General features: G+C 44.5%; 2 protein-coding genes across 5 annotated transcripts in view; one reads left to right on the top strand and one right to left on the bottom strand.

Moving 5' to 3' along the window:
* The first annotated feature begins 245 nt into the window (after window positions 1-245).
* PIGH (phosphatidylinositol glycan anchor biosynthesis class H) lies at window positions 246-7,461 on the top strand. 2 transcript variants are annotated; one of them, XM_064460090.1, is made up of 4 exons: window positions 284-869; window positions 3,157-3,366; window positions 4,006-4,089; window positions 6,223-7,461. In XM_064460090.1, exons 1-4 carry the CDS (start codon window positions 693-695, stop codon window positions 6,322-6,324), a joined length of 573 nt encoding a protein of 190 aa, XP_064316160.1. In that variant the 5' UTR covers window positions 284-692; the 3' UTR covers window positions 6,325-7,461. The 2 variants fall into 2 exon arrangements, with proteins under 2 accessions (XP_064316161.1, XP_064316160.1); XM_064460091.1 differs by lacking the exons at window positions 3,157-3,366; window positions 4,006-4,089; window positions 6,223-7,461 and adding an exon at window positions 2,533-3,142 and having other exon boundaries at window positions 246-869.
* Window positions 6,860-14,786, bottom strand: part of PLEKHH1 (pleckstrin homology, MyTH4 and FERM domain containing H1) — a 54,424-nt gene continuing 46,497 nt past the window's right edge. For 2 of the 3 annotated variants that reach the window (XM_064460072.1, XM_064460071.1), the window contains exons 27-29: window positions 12,992-13,078; window positions 12,304-12,450; window positions 6,860-11,990 (exon numbers count right to left, since the gene is read on the bottom strand). In XM_064460072.1, coding sequence (XP_064316142.1) covers window positions 11,814-11,990; window positions 12,304-12,450; window positions 12,992-13,078 — 411 coding nt within the window. In that variant the 3' untranslated portion in view covers window positions 6,860-11,813. Of the gene's footprint in view, window positions 11,991-12,303; window positions 12,483-12,991; window positions 13,079-14,786 lie in introns of those variants that run through there. The other variant, XM_064460073.1, reaches the window with a different exon arrangement.

Here is a 14,786-nt window from a genome sequence, read left to right as displayed (position 1 = left end):
GTGACATTTATGTAGTAGGAATTAGTAAAGGCAAATGGGGTAAACCCCCCGCCTCTCTCTGTCATGGCAAGAGACGCGAACACACCGCCACGGTGTTTCGAAAACTGTTACAAAAAGAAGCAGCGAGCTGTCAGTTACCAACACCTGCAAACCGCGGAAGCTCCCAGTGCCGGTCAGGATTAAGGAAAGACGCCGCCTGGCGAGGTTTAACCCGGGGACAACCCGGCGGCGGCGCCCCGGGGGCAGAGCGGGGCCGGGAGGCTGCCGGGGGACGCCGTTTGGCAGGGGAGAGCTGTGCTCGAGGCTCCCCTCCTGAGCTCACCTCAGCTAAGGCTCCTCCCGCGCGGCCGCGCTAACCCCGCGCAGCGCCCGCGGCTGCGCTCCGCGCCCGGGCCGGGCCGACCCCGGCTCCGCCGCGGGGCCGGGGCCGAGGGGTGGCCCAGCGGGGCCCGGGGGAGCGGGAGGCCCATTAGAAGCAGCCCCACCCACCATTCTGGGACGGTGGCGGCGGCGGAGGCTTCGCGCCCCGCGAGCCCGCGTGGGGCGGAGGAGAGGGAGGGCAGGCCAGGCGCCCGCCGGGCCGCGCCGCCCCTTCCCGCGGCGAGAGGAGCGCCGGAAGCGTGTGGTTGGACCCGTACCACCGAGCCGGGCGGGCCGCTCTAGGCTGCTCTGCGGTGGTTCCGGTGAGCGGCATGGAGGAGCGGCGGTACCGCTCGGCCTCGGGGGCGACTATCGCGCTGCGGTGTCGGCGGCACAGCGGCTCCTGCCGGGAGCTGGCGGTGCGCTGCCCCCGCCTACAGCTCCGCTCGCTCAGCGCCGCCACCTCCGCCGTCTGGTTGGCGGCCTACGGCCTCTTCGTGCTCAGCCAGGTACCGACCGCCCGACACCCCCCGCCCCGGGGCCGCCGCGCACCGGCCTCGCCCCTTCCTGCCGCTCCGCGGCTCGAACGCCGGGCGGCGCCAAGGCCCGGCGGGAGCCACGCAGCCACTGCCGAGCCGCGCCCGGGACACGGGCGACGCGGGCCCAAGAGGGTGTCCAGAGGCGGCCTCCGCGTCTCCCGGGCCTCCTCCGTGCTGCGGGAACGGCGACGTGGGAGGTGGCGATAAGAATGTGGGGATAACGATGCCAGCCGGTGTCCGAGGGCCCACAGGCTGCGGCCCGGCTGCTTTGGGTGGCTCCTCGGGTGCCCCCCATGGTTTGTACGGTAAACGTACGTAGGGGTGTAGCACGTTCTTGTAAGTCCAAATCACAGATATTTACTTAGAGAGATGAGTTGCGGGAATCTGGAATAAAGGATGTATTGAAGAAGGTGAGTGATTGTTAGTCCCCAAAGGGTTCTTCCCAGGTAACCTGGAGGGCACTGCACCGTGAATGTCTTCTACCTGCTCATGTTTCACAGCTGAGGCAGTAAGACCTTGGCAGTAGAGATTTCCAAAGCTGCTGATAAATCAAAAATATTAGCTTAGGTATCTGAACTGTGACCCATACTTGCAGGGAAGGACCAGACCAGTTATCTTCAGATTGGAGTCAGTGGCTTGACCGAAGAAGCTGGTTGCTGTGACAAATGCTATGACAGTTGCACTTCAATTTTTTCAATAATCTTTCCCAAGGAATGAAGACAGAGATTGCAGTGTGAGTCAGGTGGGAGGTTTCTGATACAAAAAGATGGTTCACATTCCTCTAGCTGAAAGGGAAGCTGTGTTTGAGTGTTATTTGTTAAAAAAGTGTACACCCCAGCCAGTGGTTACTACCCCACCATCCTCCCGCTTGGATTTACACGTGCTCACGCAGCTTGTATGCAAGTGACTGCAATCCTTCCTTTCTGCCAGGAAACCAGATCTGAAAGTCTCTCTCTGTGTGGATTTCAGTGTCTGTAATTCATGACTGGGTTTTTTTCCATGATGACAAACTTACAGAGAAGTCCTACATCCTTTCTGTTTGCAAGTGGCCGTGGCTTCTTCACCTCACATGGAGGTACAGGCCCAGCCTGAGTGGCACGGCCAAGCGGTCTGGTCCTTCAGGAAGTGTCAGTTACAACTTTAATTCATGGGTGTGCGGCCTGGAGCTCTCTAAAACATGTCCCAGAAATAGGTTGTAGGTTGCAGACCTTTAGGATTTATTACCAAGTCTTCAGGTGACTTACTGTTGACTATAGTTTCATCAGTCATATATAATTTTATGTAACAGCAATCCCAAGACTGCAGCATGCAAAAGATGTTTGTCCTCAGACACAGCACAGAAAAAAGCAAATGTTCTTTAGATTGGTATTTAAGGCAGGAAGAGAGACGAGGTTTGAACAAGTTTAGACTTGCAGTTTGTAAGAAGAAAACCAGCAGGCCACAGGTTTTCCCTAAAAGATTTTTCTTCCCCTCTGAGACTCCACCTTCAGTTCTAGTAAGCATTTCATGACACTTCTCTGTCAGTGATATCATCTCTATAGACATTTGTATAATACACTGTCATTGATGCAACTAGCTGGTTTTGGTTGAGATTTCTGCACTCAATTTACAAGGCAATAGAATTTTCTCTCAGTTTTCAGTTTCAGCTCCCAGTTCTTTCAGACCATACTGTGAAGAGAGAGACTTGGAGAACAGGTCTTATGAGGAGCGGCTGAGGGAACTGGAGTTGTTTAGTCTGGAGAAGAAGAGGCTGAGGGGAGACCTTATTGCTCTCTACAACTACCTGAAAGGAGGTTGTAGTGAGATGGGTGCTGCTCTCTTCTCCCAAGTCATTAGTGATAGGATGAGAGGGAGTGGCCTCAAGCTGCATCAGGGGAGGTTTAGATTGGATATTAGGGAAAATTTCTTTACTGAAAGAGTGGTCAGGCATTGGAACAGGCTGCCCAGGGAGGTGGTGGAGTCACCATCCCTGGAGGTGTTCAAAAAACCTGTAGACATGGCACTTCGGGACATGGTTTAGGAGGCCTGGTGGTGTTTGGTTGATGGTTGGACTTGATGATCCTAGAGGCCTTTTCCAACCTTAGTGATTCTAGGAAGACTCATTTAAATCTCACTACACTCATTACTCCACCTAAGTAAAATTGCCTTGTAACTGTAGCTTTAATATTATAATTTACTGTGCAATAGTACTTTCTCTAAAGCCGTGTTCAATTAATTGTAAGACCAGAGATCTGTCTTTGCTTGGCTTGTGTTACAGAATAGTATGGTGCTCTCTGCTGCTATCTTCATCACACTGATTGGACTGATCATATACCTGCACTTTGTGAAAATTGACCAGGAGTCCCTGTTGGTCATCGGCTCACTTGGCATTCAGGTGACTTCATCCTATGCTTCAGGAAAGGAGAGCACAACCTTCATTGAGATGGTTCAAGTGAAGGATGTGGTTATCAATGAAGCCATCCATATGGTAATCATATACAGTCTTTTTTCTTGTGTATCCCTAGGTACAATCATATCCAGTATCTTTTCATGAGCATGGTTTACCAGAGCAATTAAACACAGCACCATCCATAGCTTTACTGACGTCAGGAGCTATGTTTCAGATTTCTCTCTTTATCTTCTTATCTGTTCTCTCACCTCTAAAGAAGAACTCAAGTGAAACAAATAACCTCGTAAAGCCAAATCCATCCCTTAGATAATGCCACTGACACCAAGCTAGTGGTTTTAGCTCTTTGTGTTGTATTGTTCTTACAAATCCTGGTGCCAAACTCTGTAAGTAGTCAAGAGGGAGGTAAGAAGACAACAGGAGAGATTATTTTCCTTTTGCTGGGGTTTTCTGCAAAGCTTCTATAGAAAAGCAGACCTTACTCTTCCAGCATGTGTGTGTTCTTTTCAGGTTAAAAATTTAATAAAAAAAACACAAGTAAAATTATTTTTTTATTGTGTGAAGGTAGAAAAGCTATAGATATGAATTTGTAGGCTTGACTGTGTCCTGGGGTGACTGGCCTTCAGCCCAATGAGCTGAAACAGATCCTCCTTCTGTGATAACTCCAGGCACTTGGATAGCATTTTCAAACTCCAATGATTTTGTCTGTTTGTCTTGTAGCAAAAAGTTATCTACTACCTGTGCATCCTCCTCCAGGACCCTGGAGATCCTCAGGGAGTATCTGAGGTTGTGCCACTCTTTCAGGTGAGTTTGACTGAATGGTGGAGAAATCCAGATCTGTGGTTTCTGTGTGCGCACCAGGTGTCTTGGCATATCTTTTCTGCTCCAGGTGCCGATTACAGTGGCCTTTCCCTGGCTGGGCCTTCAGGGTGGGTCTTGCAGAACTGTGGAATGGGTGGTATTAGAAGTCTCAAAGAACTACGTACAGGGGATTTTTTTTTAATTTGCCCTCCATTCAAAGAACATGGAGCTGTGTAAATATGAGCCTAACCAGGAGTCTGCATGAACTAGAAGTCTTTGGCTCACGTAGGGTACTGAGAACTCCTACAGCTTTCTGCGTTGCTTTATGCTCAGCGTTACCATCATAACTATGGCACTGTGCTGCAGTTGATTTTTCTCTCAGCTCTGTGTGCCAAAAGCGCCCATAAAAAACTCCTTGGCATTAGAATGACTTCCCATGTCCCACCCGTTGACAAAGATCACAGTACAAGCTGTGAGCAATTTGCTTAATGTATAATAACTTGTTTGCTTTACTATTACCCTGTCTCTCCTTTCTCTTCTCTTGCTAACTTGTTCTGACTGTTCGTAATCCTGTTTTTGGGATGGATTTTCTTTCTGCATGTACATGCTTAACACAACAATGCCCCGATCCTTGAGCGGTGATAAGCGGTACAGAGGTACCGCACATCTGAGACTGCTGAAATTTATAGCCCTTCCTGTCCTTCTTAATTCACCTGCTCATTCCTGTCATTTTCTGCTAGTCTTCAGCTGAAACTTATGGGTGTAAATAGACTATTCCATCGATAGTTGTTGCTAACTCAGTCCCACAATTGTAAAGACATATACTAACAGCAATATAAAGTATTTCACACATAGTCAAGGGGAAAAAAAAGGATTTGCTGGAAATCAACTAATAAGTTCCAGAGAGCTGCAATCAGGAACCGGTTTTAGTTATACATGCTCCTTTCCAGCTTCAAAGAGGCTGCCTGGCATTCGTATAGTTTCTCTTTTTTTCCTACCTCAATTCTGAACAGTTTTATTTTAATGGAAATATCTCAGTATTGGTCGGGTTGACTCCACCAGCAAAGGAGGTACAGAAAGAGCTGTGTCAGTCTGCAATTCATTACCTGTCAGTAATTCTCACTTTAGCGTGCAAGTTAGTATGTTACTTAGTTTTGAAGGAGCAGTAATTAGTAACTTTGTTGCATCTCCTTCATTGGATTGCTCTAAGTTATGTCAGCCTTCAAAAATACAATTTACCGTGTCACTGAGCCCAGGAGCACTTCTGTGCTGAACTGACCTATTGTTCTCTTAAGCAACGCTTACAAGGAGAGGCATTTGATGGACTTTACACAGCAATGCTGTTTTGGGAGCTCAAAAGTCATGGGACCACAGGGGCTGTGGAACTGGGAAACTTTCACCTTCTTGCTGGTTTTAGTCTGGTCCAGGTTAGAAGTGATGGAAAATCATTATACTTTGACCACCATTTGCTGTTTGTGTGAAAGAAATTGATGTTTTCAGTTAACCCGTTGTCCTTTTGTTGACAGTACTAGCAGAGGCCAAGGGCCAGGTGTCTAAATTCCCTGTCCTGAAGGTAGATTTTTCAGGGTGGAGTCTCCTGGGATGGTTGATTAGCATATGGAAGTCTGTGGTTTGGTAGGTCTCTAGAGGGAGTATGGCCTAACAGATGGGGTGGTGGGTTGGGAGGTGTCGATGTGTCACTGTGATCTGTGAGCTGAGAAATGGGAAGATTTCTGATTTGGTGAGAGATTCAGGCTAACTGCAGAACAGTACTGCATGTTTTGACCTCAGCTTTAGGGACTGGCCTTCTTCATCACAGAGCAGGTATGGCTTATGGAACGGCTTTGCGTTCCCGTAACACCAGCTCACACACATCAAACACCTCCCAGACTGTGACAGATTATTTCTCAACGAACATGTAAAAAGAAAATCTATTCTCCACTGACTTAACGTGAGAAAGCTAATCAGCTACAAATACTTGGCTGTTGTATTTCTGATATATGCATGCTTCTGATAGTCAGCTGTCTCCACGTTCCTTTCTCTGCCCAACAGTCTCACTAGTGGGAAGTTAAATCTTTCCAGATCTTTTACAGCCAGTTCAGAGCCTGATTCTCTGTTGTTTGACTTAAATTCTAGAGCTCAAAGCCACGTCTGGACTGCTTGACAGAAGTGTACAAAAGTTGTCAAGAAATCCTGGAGCAGAGGAAGACAGCTCCGCAATCAAGTGAAATAAAATAGTAAAAAAAAAATGGAGGCAGCAAACTTGCAGCAGGGCTTAGAGACAGATGGAAAAGCAAGCAAAACTGCCCCATGGCTTTTTTTTTAAATAAGATGAGTAGAAAGTGGTGCAGCAGTACAGTGATGTTAGGGCTAATGGCCCACACAGACTCACAGAGTTGTTACAGCAAATGTCAGCTCAAGCACAGAAGTGAACCTTGAAATCCTCTTCTGTGAAGACAGGTGAGCAGAACTTTTTAGTCTCAAATAGAAAAGATTTTTCCTTGCCTCTCCAGAAAAGAATTATGGGGAAATAGGGCTAAGGTAGGCAAAGAACATGCATCAAACATTTACTCTTTTGTGGATCTGAAAATTATTATAAACTCAAACGTCACCTTGGCCAGACTGCCAAAAATATGTTTTTCTTTCTATTAAACCTTTTGGTTGAAAAAAAAGCATATACCACTCTAAATACCAAAGCTGACTTGTGGGCTGGGATGGTAACTTCCTGATCCACAGGAGAATTTCAGAAAGAAAATAACAGAAAATTAAAATATACAGTTGCATTCAGTTATGTTTAATGAAATAAACATAGGAGAGCAGACTTTGACCTCTTCAGGGATTTGCTTGAAAGAGTCCCATGGGATGGGGCCCTAGAGGGAAGAGGTGTCCAAGAAAGTGGATTGATAGTCAAGAATCATCTCCTCCACACTCAAGAACTGTCTGTCCCAATGAGCAGGAAGTCAAGCAAAAATACCAGGAAGCCTGCGTGGATGAACAAGTTGCTCCTGGCAAAACTCAAACAGAAGAAGGAAGCATACAGGAGGTTGGAGCAGGGATAGGTAACCTGGGAGAAGTACAGCAACACTGTCTGAGATGCGGTTAGGAAAGCCAAAGACCACCTGGAGTTGAATCTGTCGAGGGATGTCAAAGGCAACAAGAAGGACTTCTGTAAGTACGTAAGTGGCAAAAGGGAGACAGGGAAAGTGTGGACCCATTGCTGAATGGGGCAGGGGCATGGTGACACAGGACATGGAAAAGATGCGGCATTAAAAGGGCCACCTCAGTTGCTCTGAGAATATGAGGAAAATGTGTTGTTGAAAATTATGGTAATGACTATGCAAATAAAGTTTTATTGATTTGTGCTCTTGGGCGTAACTTAAGGTTGGGAAATTCTTCTTTGTTGTTGAGCTAAAAGTTACTGTAACCTTTAACGGGTATTTTTCTCTTTTTTCCATGATTCCTTAGTAATGCAACTGAGACAACTGAAGTATCAGAACAAGAGCTAAACCAGCAAGTTGGCAGGAGCCTAGGCATCACGCTTAATTTGCATACAGTGCTGTACTATGCTTGTCTACATAATCTGTATTTAAAACACATGGTGACATACCATCATGCAATATGGTAGAGATAAAAGTGATTTGGGTTTTTTTTCACAGTGCCATGAAGTTTGAAAGACACAGGTCAGCTCATGTCATAGGAAGTATTCTGGTTGTCCAAGTGAAAGGCAGCAGCTTGGGGATGTGCCACTGGCTTTGGGGTAATGTTGTCTAGGTTACTTCATTTTTTATGGTTTTATTTCTCATAAATGCTTCAAACATTGGGGTTGGTCAGATTTTTAATTCCAGTGCTGCCTTAATATAAGTTGGTAGGTCTCTCTGAAGTTAGTGAAGCTGCACCCTGATGCAGACAGTGTTTGGCAGCAAGTCCAGGTAGAAGTGGGAAGGGTGTGTGTTGGGGCAGGCCCCGGGAGCATGACTATGTGAAGGACTACAGTGGAGGTCCTTTGGCTAAGAACCATGTGGTATACTCAAGTTGCGTACGGCTTGGGGCGTGGTTTGGCCAGGTTGTGTTTCTTCATGGGGAGGAGAAATGGTCAAGGCCCCTGAGGAGCACTATAGCAGCAGTAAGATTTGCTGAACCGTGGGGAGAACGTGCTAGAAAATAAATTATCTCTCAGCAGAGTGGACAGAGTCTTTGGCTTAAGAGCGTGCTGGGAACATTGACTGTGCTGTAAAAATTCCATGAAGTCCTGAGAATGTGCACTGAAGAAACAACCAAGTAGCTGTATCACAGGAGGAAGCCTGGAAGATTGTTTTAGCCATCTTTTGAAGGAGTGAACATCTCATGCCCATGGGAGTGCGCTTTGGTTATCCGCTAAAGCTGAGAGAAGATCAGCAGAGAGAAACAAGGAATCAGACTAGGGCACATTTGCACCAGGTGTGTGCCTGGATACCAAACACAATCTTTGTCCGTTTTTGTTTACATAGAGACTGTTTTGGCTTTTAAAATAGTTTCTTTCATTCTGAGAATAACACAGTTTAATTCATGATAACTGCATTTTATTAAGAACAAACAGAAATCTCACAGTGTCTCCCAGACAGCCTTTTGCATACACACAGCAGTTAAGAAAACAATGGCTTTTGTCATCTCGTTCTATGCTGCAGCAATAGTCATTGCCAAAAGCATTGGTTAAAATAAAAATTCTTTTCTCTAGCAAAGAATCACACAAAATAGGTATCTACACAGGGTTGGTTGGTTGAAGTCAGGTAAGCTATAAATAGGAGGTATATGTGCATCCATCAGTGGGGTGGTCCCTAAAGTACTCAAGTATTGGTGAATATTTTTAAGAAATAAGGAAGAGGAAAAAAAGTTCTATATGCCGTGCTTTGCCATTTAAAGTGCAGTAATGGCAGAAAACAATGAGCTTCAGGACAGCTCTTGCTTATTCAACTTCTCTGCTTCCTGTTTGCCCTGGTACAAGTCTGGAGGACATGAATGTTAGCACTGTAAGGTAAGTACAGCCTCTGAACTGTGGAGACTTTTATGCCTTGAGCATCCCCAGCTCCGATGATGGTTCAGCTTACCCTGAAGCAGCTTTGTTACAGGTGGGATACAAGAAGCAGGCTGCCAGACAGACCTTCAGATAGAGGAATTGCTAGGCACAGGTGATGGAGTGAGGAGGAATAATGCTCTCTGTATTCAAACTACTGTAGCTACACTGAGATCACTCTCTGTGTGTTTGAGAGAGGGAGGCGGGAAATACATACTGTTGACCACTCCAGGACATATAGTCACTTAAAAGTATCTAAGGAAAAAAAAAAAAAGACTAAATACTGTCTCAGAATTGGTTTTGGCTCAGAAAGCTTCTACCCTTTTCTGTAACTTCAAGGGACAGTCCTTAAATTCGTAACAAGGGGGCACATTATAGTATGTGCAAGTCAGGTCTCCATTCATACAATGTTTTCCTCTCTTATGCCTGCCATATTGTCTCCACAACCCTCCATGGGGTGGTTTGGGTGTTTGGTTTTTTTTGTTTGTTGGTTTTTAATGTTACAAAGATGCTGATCAGGGATTGCTTGAAATGATTTTTGTCTGTCCCATGCTCTTTTAATTTGTGTCTTCGCACCCACCATAAGCATGAAACAAAAACTTATTGAAGTATCAGCTCCACTGTGTGCATTAGTTGGATGTTTCAAGGTTGGTGGCAGGTACTAGGGAATAAAACCAGTGGTATGGTTGGTTTGTTCATTGGCAAATAGCTTTGGTTTACTATTGCTGAATTCTTTCTAATGGTTGGATTCACACCGTTTTAACTTGGGAAAGGTGCCCATGAATGCATAATTATTATGAAGTTGCATATGGTACTTAGGCAAATACAGTTATTCTTCCTCAGCTTTTTTAGAACACTTATCAAAATAGCTGAACTCAAAAGCAAGGTAGATTTAGATTTTTCAAGAAGAATTGCTATTTTTCTTGTTTAAAATCTCTTAACCTTCTCAATTATAACGAGGTTCCTTTGAAACAGATCAAAAAAACCCCATTCTTTAGGAAAGTCAGAAGAACAATACTTTAAGTACACATTTGCTGACTACCTCCTCCTTGCTGTGGTAGCATGAAGGAAGCAGGAGTTTGAAAAGAGCAGCTTCTGTCAAGTCGGAGTGGCAGAGCTGGGTTGGGAAGATCTGTTCTATTTGCTGAAAGACAGAAAAAGTACAAAACTTGCTTGCATTGTCTTCCTTTGTCTGAGAGGATGTGCAGTTTCAAACACATCCCAAAACATCTACAACAGTCATTAACAGAGTCCTTGAAAATGCTTGTCTGATGGTGGAACATTTGACACATTCAGCCTTGCACCAGAGATCTAATTGTTCATCTGTTATGTAGAAGAGCGTCGATTCCCAAACATGTCAGTCCTAAGGCTCTAGGGCATCATCTGACACTGTTCCAGTCCCAGTCATTCTGAGTCCTCAAAAGGCAAGACACGAGGTTTCCACCTTTATTTAAAGTTGAAAACATTCTTCAGTACCACTGGACTCTTGCTCTGTACTCCCTATTTCAGTTCTGAAGTTACAGCATTATTCTCAGTTTAGTTCCTCTTCCTTCTCAACAGTGTCGTCTTTCTTTCATGTCTGGAGCAAGGATGTGGAAAGTTTCTGACTTTCACTTTTACCATCGGTTTCAGGGAGGAGTTGTTATAGCTCTAAGGAAAATTAAACTGTCCTCTTGGTTGCGTTAAGCAGTTGCATAAAAACTGTAATAGTCTCTGCAAAAAGACTATCTTAATAGTTGTTTTGGAAGTGGCAACATTGAATGGTAAAAACTTTACTATAATAGCTATTCACAACCAAAGCATAAAGCTGAAGTTATGCCTAAACTACCTGATCAGACTGTCATGTTAACCTTTACACTCTGGTAATAGCCTTTTCAGTGTAGATCTAGTTTCTGATGCAGCTCCTAACAGAGGCAGTATTCAACAGGATGCATCCTTGTACAGGGTTCATGCCACATGCCACAGTATCCACTACCACCTGTATTTACTTTTAGGAGGACTGTGTGCTTAGCCTGCTGCAGTCAGATTCAAATCTGCACTCAAATCTGCCTCGCAGAGGTTGCAGCCTCATGCAGGTAAAAAGTGAGCAACTTGGGGATTGATGTGAAGAGATTATTAGAAATAATGGTAGTAACTGAAAGGGGCTATGATGACGAAAAGAGGTCACTAGGAGTTTTAAGAGCTAGATTGAGATTCCAGACACAGGGTGTGCGGTGATCTAAAGGAAGGTGCAAACCTGAAAGTGGGAGGGATCAAAGAAAATGTATGTGCTTGTAAGCAAATCAGTAAGATAAGGAGATGGAATAATAATGGGTGCCAGGAAAGAGAGCAGATGTAATGTGACTGGAGCACTGTGCAGGCAAGTGACCTGAGGCATGGTATTTTGGATGGAGTGTGGCATGGAAAGGAAACTCCTGCAGTGTCCCCAGAATCAACATTTTAAGAAAAAGGACACTGGCTCTACCCATGCTAAGGAACTTTGTCTAATATTATGGAAAAAGAATCAGAGCCCACATTAAAGTAAGGTGTGTAACCAGCAAAATCATAGTGCTCTGCAATTCAGTACAGAGCAGTACAAAAAAACCAACAAAAAAACCCACCACCAAAACAAAACACCAAAACCCCAACTAAATTAAAAAAAAAAACCCAAATGCCTGAAGTCCTTTGGAATGAGCTCTCAGAGCAGGGTGGGCGCCTTAGCACTTTGGGGCAAGGAAGGAATAAAGCACTGACTTTCAGTCTCCCAGAGCTTGTTAGCAGGTGTTTTGCTTCGGGAGGGCTGTGTAGAAGATAGGAGGGAAGGTGTGGAACGGTAGTTAATATAGCTGGCAATAAGAAGTGTTGCTTCAACAACCTAGGGAAAAAAGAAAATGATTAACTGTAAGTCAATGAGAGGTAAGAGTGCCCTTTGATTTTTAAAATCTATTGACTGCATAGCCATTTGCAAATGGCTTTCTCCCATGGAATGGTTTAGCTTTGAAATGAAGGTCGGTCTTTAAGAGTTAGGTAGAATGAGTCTCTTAATTAAAGGTTCCAGCTTACAAGGGATTTGTTGTATGTATATAGCTAGTGCAGCAGCCACAAGTGCCAGTCCCCAGGCCTTGTACAAAATGCCCAGCTGTGATGCTGCCAGCTGAAAAGAAACTCGCTGTTCATTTTGTAATTACCTTTGGAATTGCCATTGTGAAAAGGAGTTTTTCCGTGCTGTTTTTTCCAGAACTCCTTTCTTTCATTTGACTGACTACAATCATGAAGTCATCTCGACAGCCTCCAAAGGTCAGCACAGAGGAGTATGAATAAGAGACCTTCAAGTGCTGCAGACAGAGAGTTTGAAAGAGTCATAGTTCTGTAAAAGAAAAAATGGCCACCTTAAACTAATATATTTGCTACTTATCGCAAGAATACCAGATCTCCAGCAGTAAGAGGCAGTAGAGGTAATTGGCTCTATAGGTAACAGCTGGCAGAGAAATCTCAAATGAGAATTGCATTTCTAGTCTCCTAGCTTGCTCGATGACTCACTGCTTCAGAGCAAAAGTTCAAACTTTGTTATATCCCAGATGGTGTTAGCAACGCACATATCACTGAGATTTTGCAAGATTTGTGAGCATGTTTGCTGCCCATCAAAGAGGCAGTTAGCTGTTTCATGAAACCTTACCTTACACTGTAGCTGTAATTTTCCTTTGTTTATGTAGCATTCAAACATAGCACTGACTTCCCTCATCTCTGACTTCTACAAATTAACTTCCAGACCCATTTGAAGTTAAAGACAAACTTTTAGTCACTGTACGTGAACTGAGGGGAATGTGTTTCTGTTGGAGGTAAGTTATTTTTCTTAAACAGTGTTCCTCACAGTACCATAGTGTTATAATCCAGAATGCTGACACCATCTTCATTCACAGCTATCCACACTGGACAGTCTTCCAATGAGGAAGGCAAAATAGGCTAGAGAAAAAGAAAATTATTAATTGAGATATTTCTTGACCACCACACAATGATGTCTCTGACATAAATCTTGGGTTTTAAGGATAAAGTGAAGATATGAGAGAATCCTACAGGCTTAGTGGTCTGACCTGGTTTGAATTTTAAGAGGACTTCTCTCAAAATCTAGAATAACATTTTCAGATTTTAATAGAATTTTGGGACTAGTGGCACAAGAGATGCAATGATAATGGAGGCTTTGAGATTAATTAAATTCCATCAGTGTAGTTAAAACTGAATTAAATGCTAGGACAGAGCAACAAAACGGCAGTTCTGCTCTGCTCTGGTTCTTATACTACTCCATCAAAGGGCCACAAAAATGATCCGAGGGCTGAAGCACCTCTCCTATGAGGACAGCCTGAGAGAGTTGGGGTTGTTCAGTCTGCTGGGAGACCTTATTGTGGCCTTTCAGTACTTAAAGGGGAACTATAGGAAGGATGTGGGCAATCTCTTTAGCAAGGCCTGTTGTGACAGGACAAGGGGTAATGGTTTTGAACTAAAGGAGGGTAGATTTAGACTGGATATAAGGAAAAAATGTTTTACAATGAGGGTGGTGAGACACTGGCACAGGTTGCCCAGAGAGGTGGGAGATGCCCCATCCCTAGGAACATTCAAGGTCAGGTTGGGTGGGGCTCTGAGCAACCTGATATAGTTGAAGATGTTCCTGCTCTCTGGAGGGGCGTTGGACTAGATGACCTTTAAAAGGTCCCTCCCAAACCAAACCATCCTGTGATTCTATGATTCTGTGATCAGGCAGGCAGTGAAGCATCTGGGTTTCTGAAATGCCAGTGCATTCAGGACCATCACATCAATGCAATTTTCGTTCTTACAGAATTTGATAAATGTCCATCCATTATCTGTTAAAGATGAGTTATGTGTTGTTATGGCTAATGACGTGACTCTTTCCTGGGAATCTGCTATTACATGGCTAATGCTGTTTAACTATTGAAAAGTTATAAAATATGTTAATCATCAGAAATATCAACATTATTTGAATTCTGGGTGGAACTATTCTGTATCTGATTCTTCAGTGTCACCAACCTCTGAAAGAAGGTTGAAAGAACTGCTGAAAGAAGAAGTAATTGTCTATTTGAAAACTTCTTGTATATTTACTGAAGAGGTCACTTTTCGTCCTTAGACTTTATTCCATAACTATAGCAGCTTTGACTTCAAAGCAAGAGACATGTAACTATGAACAAGACCTATATCAAACTTTCAATAGAGAAGATTTCTGCTGGGCTGGGGGAAGCTGGGTAATGCCAAAACAAGACTTCTCAGACAGCCACTGTATGCTAAGACATTAGTTTGGGCATGGGTAATAGGTACAGAGCTCTAGCCTGGGATGGGCTGAGGGGTGGTACAAGCTACTGGGAGAAGCACTCCCTCCAGCTGCTCTTTGCTTTCGGGCTGATGCCTGCGGGCTGGCAGCTTACTCAGGATGTGCTCTAGTTTTTCTGTGACAGGACATTAGCAGTGCTTGCCTCTCTTGTGTGGAAAGGAAAGCAGCCAGTTCTGTCTCAAGCAGAGAACAAGTCTGGAATACCCATTTTAGCCAGCATCAGCTGCCAGGCGCGATTTATGGGGGACCCTTCCCTTCCACCCCCCCGCCAGTGGTATGTAAATAGTATCTTTTTAACTATCCCTTTTAACATTCCCTTGATGACCAGGGAAA

The sequence above is a fragment of the Phalacrocorax carbo genome, chromosome 9 (assembly GCF_963921805.1).
Source record: "Phalacrocorax carbo chromosome 9, bPhaCar2.1, whole genome shotgun sequence".
In the NCBI taxonomy this organism is placed as follows: Eukaryota; Metazoa; Chordata; class Aves; order Suliformes; family Phalacrocoracidae; genus Phalacrocorax; species Phalacrocorax carbo.
This window is presented reverse-complemented; position numbering and strand designations above follow the sequence as displayed.

Bases quoted from the DNA above. Each gene is read 5' to 3' on its own strand.
- PIGH (XM_064460090.1), top strand. From the start codon at position 693: ATGGAGGAGCGGCGGTACCGCTCGGCCTCGGGGGCGACTATCGCGCTG. The intron at 870-3,156 runs GTACCGACCGCC...CTTGTGTTACAG, and splicing joins GCCTCTTCGTGCTCAGCCAG to AATAGTATGGTGCTCTCTGC. The intron at 3,367-4,005 runs GTAATCATATAC...TTTGTCTTGTAG, and splicing joins TCAATGAAGCCATCCATATG to CAAAAAGTTATCTACTACCT.